Source organism: Vanessa tameamea, chromosome 10 (genome assembly GCF_037043105.1).
Source record: "Vanessa tameamea isolate UH-Manoa-2023 chromosome 10, ilVanTame1 primary haplotype, whole genome shotgun sequence".
NCBI lineage: Eukaryota > Metazoa > Arthropoda > Insecta > Lepidoptera > Nymphalidae > Vanessa > Vanessa tameamea.
In genome coordinates this window covers 9154619-9165307 of record NC_087318.1, presented here as the reverse complement: position 1 = coordinate 9165307, position 10689 = coordinate 9154619, and the positions used below count along the sequence as shown (strand labels likewise).

At 33.1% G+C, this 10689-nt stretch overlaps 1 protein-coding gene across 1 annotated transcript; it reads left to right on the top strand.

The window, feature by feature from the left end:
- Positions 1–5594: 5594 nt before the first annotated feature.
- On the top strand, positions 5595–8249 carry LOC113404708 (leucine-rich repeat-containing protein 24). Its single transcript, XM_026645681.2, has one exon. It carries the CDS (start codon positions 5812–5814, stop codon positions 7750–7752), a length of 1941 nt encoding a protein of 646 aa, XP_026501466.1. The 5' UTR covers positions 5595–5811; the 3' UTR covers positions 7753–8249.
- Positions 8250–10689: the final 2440 nt, after the last annotated feature.

Genomic DNA, 10689 nt, shown 5'->3' with positions numbered 1-10689 from the left:
AAAGATCATTATACGTTAATTAATTTGCAAAAAAATGTTCATAAATTCATCTGGAGAATACTAAATTAAAATAGTCACAGTCGTTTTTAAAATTCTCGTAAATTCGTATATACAGAGAGACGGCATTGGGGCTTATCATTTATAACGTTTAAAGATTGGAAAAAAAAATATAACTATATCAAGGAATTACAGTGTAAACTCTTTATAACGAAACTCAAGGGACTGAGCATTTTTTGTCGTTATAGAGAGTTACTGTTATATGGAGTGAACAAAAAAAAACAACCAAATTAACAAGATTTTTTAATATGTCTTAGATAAAATACGCTTATAAATTATTGATAAGAAGTTCACTGCTTGTAACATGTTGATCGAGACCTTGTCGTCGGTTTCGATCATATCCATCAACATTTTCCGTCTATAGTGACCCTTTAGGCTTTTAATTACACTTTGATCCATTGGTTGCAAAATACTGGTGGTATTGGCAGGGAAAAATACTAACTCTATGTTTCGAAGATTACATATGATTGGGTGAGCAGGACAATTGTCTACTAGAAACAAGATTATCCGTGATTTTAATTCAACATCCCATTTTCTCACTTCCTCTTCAAAAATCTGCGATGTCATGTCCAAGTTGACTTGCTTGCTTTGTACGTAACTGTTTTATGTTCTTGAAACACAGAGGGTTTTTTGATTTGCCTATAACCAAGAGCCAATTCTTTTTTCTGTGCCTCTCATATTGGCAGCTACTAGAACAGTAATACGCTCTTTAGACATTAGATTTGTTACCTGATAACATAATATAAACAATACCTAATACCGATAATAAATATTTACTGTCTAAAAATATGAACACATATCTTCGTAATGACTGTATCGCTATAAAGAATGGGTTTTAACGCAAACCAACCAAGTTGTGCTCACTTCTACTTTATAGAGAGTTTATATTCGTTATAAAGGATAACGTTATAAAGAGTTTACACTGTATATAATTTCGATAGTCTTATCTGCACGGCTTCTCATCTAAAATAGGTAAGTTCTCCAAAGATCCTTTTCCGATTACCATAGCAAGCGCCAACATTCGGAACAGTCATTATTAAGCTTTAATGGGTTCGGGTCTCGGGCCGTCGAGATCCCTATCGCGGTCGCCCGTCGTTAAAAACAAAGAAATTAATTTGGGCGGCTTCGAGTGCAGGTTATTTATTAGGGTCGATAAGTTTAGTTTTTTTATTATATGTGACTTAAAGGTGAGGATGTTACGTGATATATTTATATGGACGAAAATAGACACTTTTATTTGATAGTATTTATTAAAAGGTTCTCTTTAATGATAAAGAAGTCACGAAATTATATATTTATTGACAGCATTAATTAATTAATTCGTTTATTAACTTTTCATTAACTCTCATGAACTTCAATTGTTTATTTTTATTTATCTAACGAATTATCGATAGATTGAGTGATGGGTACATATCTAATAATTAATTTACATGCAATGTTCATGTACCGTGTGCGTTTTATAGTAATATTTTGATAAAACATGTATTTGTTTTAAAACGACTATCGACTAGTGCAACAGCAAACGTGTAATTTGCGTTTGTGCGAAATCCTTATCAGATTTCAATCTAGTACGGCAAATATTTGTATTTGCCACGATGATTATATGGAAAGGTATTAAATTTAGTTCTTAGGCAATATATTCAGACTGTCGTTTCCGAGGATCTAAACCAGGTAGCGACTTTTTATTGTACCTTCATTAGCGTTATAATAGCTCGCGCGGAATCCACGCCAATTAGACACGTTTATTAATAATAGGTAATTAATAAATAGTCGCTGAGTTATTTGAAGCATACAATATATATATATATTAGAAAGACACAGTCTTAAAACCTTATAAGAAAGATAAATGAAATTGCATAAATGTAAAAAAAAGTTATAAATACATATACCTACCGATATCTATTTCTACCTACACATTGTTTTATTGATAGATTATAGCCTAATTTAAATAATAGAGTATCGTTAAGGTCACATGGTCATAATTGGTTCTATCAATTAAATAATGTATTTATGTCGATATATTCAATTTATATTCATTATTATAATACCCATTATTACGTGCCCGTTGGTTATACGGATATTGCTATTACATTTTGTCATACCTACAGTTATGACTAGACGTAATTTAATATGATTTTCATCCTACTTAGAATAATTACATGAATTTATCATTGTACGTCAGAGTCTCGTCAAAACAAATCAGACTTAGTTCAGGAATGTATTGAGTTCATGGATGTATTGAAGTATTTCCTTTCTTTATGGATTACGAAACTCTCATTCGATCAGTTAAATTATCCTGTTACAAGATACTTAAAATAAAACTATTTCGATTGTTTTTAAATAAAAGTTTTATTAGTAGATGAAGAGTTTAGTCAAAAAATTTAAATCGTAATTTTACTGTCGGCACGAGTTACTTCATTATTACCTATTTTAAAATAGAACAAATGAAAGTTCGGTCAGTTTAAGTAGTCTAAGCACGTTCTATATAAAATTTATAGAAGAATATAATATAGATTGAGCGGAAAGTTGTTTAAACTCGTCATTAAGCGTAGCGCGAAGTTGCAAACATTGGTTTGCTGGAACTAGTTCATAAACATTAAATTGGGACGCCTGGACCCATGTATTAATTATTATTGCTGACGTTACACTCGTTTAAATGCCTGAGAAAAATAAAAGCGTGGTATAAATTTACTTGACAGCGCCATTTGGTGCTTTTTTAAATGCAATTAGGAATGCAAAATACGTTCACACTTCCAGTAATTTGTGTGTAGTATTGGTAAAAATATGCTGTTAGTGTTCAAATGAAAATGGCGAAAAAATATCTCTATAAATTTCTTTTAAAAAATATTATCTTTTTAACACTAGCTTTTCAGCGCGGTTTTACACGCGTTAAACTATACTTGTTCGCTCCCGTGGTTCGTAACGTTATGTCGTATAGTGTATAATTTGTTCAACATTGATTATATAACGCAAAAGGATTTTTTGAATTGGACTGGACTGGAATGTAAGTATAATGAAAGAATATCCCATACATACATGGCCCGTGTCATTAAATACTTAATTCACCACAAAACACGTAAACTAAGATGTTTTGTCTGTTTATGCAGTGGCTCACTCTCCCTTCAGCAATATGACTTCTTTGTATCATATATAGGTGGACTGCTATATGGGTCACTTACGATTAAGTTGTTACCATTGAACATAGAAAAAAAACCTGATATTGTAAGAAATATTAAACATAGCCAAGGCGCTACCACGTAGTACCACTGGCTCACTTACTCTTCAAACCGGATATCAACAATTCTTAGTATTGCAGTTTACCGGTAATATATTTGTGATGAGTGGGTGTTTAGCCAGTGACCCAGACGTTCTTGTTTAAAGCAAGCAATCACAACGTAAATAAATAAAGACAAACGTAGCATACGCTTCGCAGCATAGTCTGAAACTACTGTGAGATCATCCAACTGTTTCGTGATGTAAAAAATACTCTAAACTTAGATTTAGGTTAGTTTATTTTGAAAAGGCAACTAATTGAACGGAAGAATGAGAAAGATTTCATAACAATAACTCATTGTTTGTTTATGTTTCTATGTATTATTTATACGAGTGCGGCTTTGGTTTGGATTTTCATATTTGAAATAATATTAATAGAGGATAAAGGAGAGCCGGAGTGTTTAGAACCTTTATCCTATGATAGCGTTTTAATATGTATTTCTTCATCTCGTGTTCGGTGGTGACGAAAAACATCGTAAGGAAACCTGTATGTGAGGTAACCTTATTTCAATGAAATTCTGCCACGTGTGTATCCACCAACCCGTATTTGAGCAGCGAGGTGGAATAAGCTCCAAAAACCTCCTCAAAGGGAGTGGAGGCCTCAGCCCGGCTGTGTGATATTTACAGGCTGGTAATGCAAAATGATATATGAAAAAATCATATAATGTTTATCAGTGTATGTGATATTAATTATAGTTTCATTGCTTCAGCCTTGCTTAGCGTACTTTCGACCTTGAATACTTATTATGTTTTTCGTTTGTAATATGTGTTGTATTTAAAGGTATATGTATGTATAAAAATTAATATAGCGAAGGGAGTTTGTTTATCCGTTTGTTTGTTGAGTTCACTTATTGTTATTAGTCAAATATTACAAAAAATATATTATATTTAACATCACAAAAAAAATATTTTCAAAATATATTCAATGTGTCTATTACGTATTTTTTTAATAAAAAATAAAAAACAATCAGTTGAAATGATCGTCAAAGCGCTTGTAAATGTGTTCAATAGAGTGCGTTGTGTTGTTTGTAAGCGAATTACACTTTGCTTTAACGAATTCGCGATAAAACAAGATGAAACGATATTGGGTGTATTATTTTTATATATTTTCGAGTATCGATTGAATAACTAATTTGCGAACATGACTATTAAGTACCTAGTTTTTGCTATTTAGTGAAAACTTAAAAGCATTTTAATGTTTGGAAGCCATAATATCGTGCCATGTGGGTGTCAGTCGGTAGACACGAGCAAGTTCCAGGTGCGAAGGCAGCTGGTGAAGAGCCGGAGCGTGCCAGCCGCGTGCCTACATGTCGCATTTTTTACATACTTCGTTAAATCTTCGTGATAATTAAACTAACGTACATAAAAGTGGATCGATATGAAAATGTCAGTAAAACACAAGGAATCCAATATTTTCAATTCAACAATGTCAATTTTCTTATTGTATTGAATTAAAAGTTCGATGTTTAATAAGTATCATAAATATAAATAATATTTTTAATACAATTAAAAGAGACAGTAATGTAATATAGACGGATATATTTAGATTATAAGTTATTACGTATATACTAAGTATAGTTAATAAAGAACCAAATATGTTATTCTTAAATATAATATGTTGCTCTTTCAATTTCTCTTTCACATAACAGTTTAAGACAACTGCTAGCTTATTACGAAAGGATAGAGTTGAAAATATAATATCCTGTTAACGGCTTTTTCCCAATTGTAAAAATTTAAATAGTAACTTGTGAATGAATAAGTTTTTGCAATATACAATATACAGCTAAAGTAAAGTAATGCGGTAAAAAACGTTTAAGCAGCTATGAATGAAACTTCATTCCAAGAAGGCTTTGTCACACATCCTGTGCCGTTCTTGCTTTTACCTGCCGCTATCTACGATATTTCATTGTTAATGTACCCTATACCTGAGATTGTCCCAACGTATTCTTAACAAAAAATTGTATGGTATAACAATTGAAGCGGTTTGCGTGCCGGAGGCGGACGAGCGTGGCATTGTTACATTCTCGGCTTGTATTAAAAATATCGCTCCTAGTGCCATACGGGCTAAGGTATTTATGAATGAACGTGACGGGCTGGCGAGTGGGATTGTCGGTGGCGGTCACAGCCAGGTAGAAAATTATACTTTTGGAATTCTTTCAACACGCCGAGTGGGGCTACTCAACTCGGCGGCCGCGGATAAGCCGCAGAGCGGGGCGCGGGGTACAGTCGACGCGCATGCGTTAAACACTTCTCGCTCAGACATTCCCTCCCTCTCAGTTGACTTACAGCCGTACGAGCGGACACCGTGCCGTCATGTGTCCCTCGCCAACTTTCTCGAGTAGTGATGTGATACGGTACTGTTATATATAAAAATAATGTATAAATACTCTCGTTTGACAGTTGTAGTGAGTGAATAAATAAAAATAAACTTTTGTTGAAATGAAATGAACTATTCTGATTTGAAAAATAAATATTTCCAAAATGAAATGGTTCATAGTGGTAGTGTTAGTGACGGTGTCAAAAACAATTTTGGCTGGAATTGCTCCCCCTGGATCGTGTCCTGCAGTGTGTGCGTGCAAATGGAAAGGCGGAAAACAGACTGTAGAGTGTGTGGACCGAGCTCTTATTACCGTACCAGAACCCGTGGATCCTGCTACGCAAGTGCTTGATCTTTCCGGGAATAATTTACAAATTCTTCCCCAGGAAGCATTTGCTAGAACGGGCCTTGTTAACTTGCAGCGTGTTTATCTTCGTAGTTGCAATATTGGCCAAATAAATGACAGGGCATTTAAAGGTCTGACTAATTTAGTCGAGTTAGATCTCTCGCATAACTTACTTACTCAGATACCTTCAAATAGCTTCAAAGACGCGCCATTTCTTAGAGATCTCACGCTAGCGAACAATCCTATATTGAAAATACACTCGGATGCACTCAATAATCTCGCTAGCATTGTTAAATTTGATTTGTCGAGATGTGATGTAAGAGATATAGCTGCTGACGTCTTTAAAAATTTGAAATCATTAGAATCATTGAAATTAAATGGTAATAATCTTCGAGACCTGCCATTAAGTTCCTTGGAAAAATTAGAAAAATTAAGAGTTATTGATTTGTCGGATAATCCATGGATTTGCGACTGTCGTCTTCGCGATCTTAAGATGTGGTTATCGAATCATAAATTGTTTTCCTCTCCCAGTTGCGCATTACCTGCTCGGCTAGCCAATAAGCCTTTTTCTGAGTTAAGTATCGATGAATTTGCATGTAAACCAGAAATTGTACCAATTAACCGGCACGTTGAGGCAGCAATGGGTCAAAATGCGACTGTTGTTTGCAGGGCGGAAGCCATGCCCAGTGCGAACATTAATTGGTATTGGAATGGTAGATTATTACAAAATGGAACAAATTTTAATTCTCATCAAAGAATTTATACATTTGAAGTGGGTGATATTAAGAAAAAATCAACGCTTGTATTAACAAATACCCAAGAACCTGGTTCAACTGAATTTTATTGTGTTGCTGAAAATAAAGGAGGAAGCGCGGAGACTAACTTTACTTTACATGTCACTCAAATGGCAGCTGGAATGGCTTCATTAGGAAGCGCACAAATAGCAAGTCTTGGAGCAGCATTGTTCTTGGTTATAATTGTAATTTCTTTAGGCTTATTGTTAACATTTGTACGATTTCGTCCTACGCCTGCTTGTGAAAGTAAAACACCAAATACTTTAGATAGAGTTGTATCCGGCAACGAAGTTCATCCTACAGTAACAGATAGACCGCATGTGGCTGTTTTAACTAATAGACAAGAATCGCAAAACTATGACGATAACAAATGTAATCCAGTTTTGAAACCACCGAGGTCTAATGATATACCTTATACTACAAATCATTATGAAGGCCGTGGAAGCTTAATTACAGCCGGTGGGCCCGTTGTAGTTTCTCCTACTGTATCGGGAGGAATAGACCCTGATCTTATTAACGATACAAGGCCAGATAGTGCTAACCGTCCAGGCAGTGGAGAATACGCTCGTGAAGCATCCGATTCTTTATATCCATCAGGCCTTTGGGATCAAATTAAAATGAATCAAGCTAATAATTTAGCTCGTGCAATAAGTTCAGCAATTCCAGCCTATTACAATGATCGAACGCCTATAATAGAAAATAGTAGTGTAAATGGATCTCACGAAGAACTGGGATATATGAGTCGCACATTTCCTCGATCACACGCAATGGCTGCAGCTAATGCCGGTTCAGTGGACGGCCAGTATCCGGCCGATTACGGATTGCCAGTGGGCGGAGCACGTACGTTGAGAGTGTGGCAGCGTGCTCCGCCAGTCCTTCCACCTGTGTCAGCACTAAAACGAGTTCTAACCATCACAAGGCCCTCTGAGGAAGGTTTCCAGGATGGTTGTGCTACTGATGTTTAAAATAATGAACGTTACTAAGTCCAAATGTTTATATTGTAAATATATTATTACTTATATACCGTACATGTAACAGGTCATGTAATAGATTTTGTATTATATAATTTATTTAGATTTAATTAGTGGAAAGTTACATAGGATCCACGTGTGAAGGATCCACGACTGATTAGTTGGAAGAAGTAATAGTAAGTTATTACGTGATATGGAACGGTATTACATAAGATCGCCAAATGATTAATATTTAACTGAATGTAATATATCCTGAATGTTGAAATCCAAAATAGATGTTACTTTATTAATAAATACGTCGTAAGTATTATAAAAAAGCCCTAAATATCCAAAGAAAAATTCCCTAATAGAAATACAATAATGTATTTTACTATGTGTTATTGTAATGCACAGAAAATGTTATTTGATGTAAGATAATGTATGTGAATATTTTATGTTGAAAAAATTAGAAGTAACAATGGAAGTGTAATAAACAAGGCGATTAAAAAAAACTATATGCAGTATCTCTTAACAATGACCTTTTTTTAAATAAGTACATATAATATTTAAAATTCATTCTATCCCCTAAACTAGGCATTATATTAAATGCCTTCATTATATCAAAATGTATTAAGTTAAAAAAACTTTTATTGCGAAGATCAGCTTCTTATATAATAATATTGAATACTAAAGCCTTCTCTAAAATACGCTACATCTTTTAATATAACTTTTATATATATTGTTTTAGTACTTTTTTCGTTGTTATTTATTGGATGTAAAATATACATTACTTATATACATACACTATGTATATACGTACTATCTAACATTAACAGAATAAGAGAAATGAATGTTTAGTATTGTAATATTATATATTATTACTTTTACGGATATTTATTTCTAATATGACCAGAAAGTGATTAAACTAGAAAAGGCTTTCTTAATCAAGTAAAGCGGCAGCAGCTAGCTAGAAGGTTTCATTGAATTATAATCCTTATGAAAAAGTAAATAAAATACACTGAGCAGTCAGGTATGCTTCGCGCTTATATCTATGGAGACGTTGACACCGGAAACAACGGTAGATAAGACGTCCGTTCTGAGTAGGAAAACGTTAATTTTTTTTCTAATACCCACAACGTCAAATAGATTTATCTTTTCCTGAATGAGTAAGTTGTGTATTGATGATAATGATTCGAGAGTTCCTGAGTTTTATCGCTTTCTTTGATCTCCATTCCCATGGTCTTGGACCTCTTGTTGGTCTTAAGTATTCCATTATTTTGAGGTAGATGAGCTAGTTGTTTTATTTAAACGTAACTAGCAGTGATTTTGATGTACAAATTTGGTCATTTCAATAAAATAATTTCTATATTTTAAATTCTTTGATGATATTCAATAGGCAATGAAACATACCTATATTATATTTTAAATTTCAGAATGAAAAATTGATTTCAATCATTATGAAATGTTGTTTTGTTTAATTGATAACAGCTCAATTTTATTTCAATATAAATTTATTCATTCGTCTGACAATGATGGTCGATGAATGAGACAATTCAATATAATTTATAAGCTTTAAATCGACATGTTTAATGTTTTAATTAAAATATTTTAAATAATTGTTAATTTTTAAAAATATTTCTTTACGTGAAATAAAATCATTAATTTTTTAATTGATTTGGAAATTAATAACGTATTTGTTTTTGACACATCGAGAGACATATACAGGAAACCAAAACCATCAGAGTTTTTAAATTGAATAAATGGACCTCTAAAATGTTGAGATCGCCTTTCAGGGTACCGGAGTAAAACCGGTTAGTCTTATTTCATTTCCGCTCAATTTTGTTTTTTATTAGAGGCGGACCCTAAACGGGTTCAATAGAACCGTGCTTCAAGCGTGAAGTGATCAAATATTGTGAGATAAAATTTAACTAAACAGAGCTCCTTGGAGATTTACGAATGACTTTTATTAATTTCGCTTTGGTTTTTTACAATACAAGGATTAAATATCGATACATGCAATTGCTAATCTTAAACAAACAAATCAATCTCACAAAATTATTGACTTAATAAATCAATCTATACATATAATAAAATTGGAGTGTCTGTTTGTCATATTAAAATAACCCCTTTTTACTAAATGCATATACATGGTACATATACCGATTTATACTGTTACCGATTTTTTTTAAATTTTTGTCTGTCTTTCTGTTTGTTCCGGCTAATCTCTGGAACGGCTGGACCGATTTTGATTGGCCAAAAGCTGGTGGAATAACGAGGAACTTAGGCTATAACAATAACTTTTTTGTTAAATTCAAATATTCTAATATAATAAGAATAAGAATACAAATAATTAGTTAAATAATTTACTACTATTATGCGAAAGTTTGGATGGATGGATGTTAGTTACTCGATCACGGCAGAACGGCTGCACGAATCTTAATGTAATTTGACACGCACATGGATTATAGTCTGGATTGGAACACAGGTTACTTTTTATCACGGGAAAATTTACCTAACACCTTCGTCACACAGGCGGGTGAAACCACAGATGGAAAAAAGTCGGAATAATAATAAAGTAATTCCAAAATTATTTTTGTAAAACAACTCTGTTTGATCAATTAAAGAGTTATCAATTAGATATAACGATAGATACCAATTAATGTTCAGTTCGAGAGACAAAAGACGAGAGCACAATTTTATAACAAATCAATCATATTAATTTTCATTTTTAGTTTAGAAAGAGTAATCAAACAGAAATTCACTCTCGCTCAAAGGGGTCGGTTCCATTATTAGCTTTCGTATTTTTACCAGCGTCTATTGTCTAGCTCTAATGCTTATTTGACAAATAACAACTTGATAAACGATGTACAATTTATAAATAAAATAGTTAAACTCCGATTATATTTAGTGAAGATTTTATTTTGTTTATTACTATCTGAACTAATAGTCTAT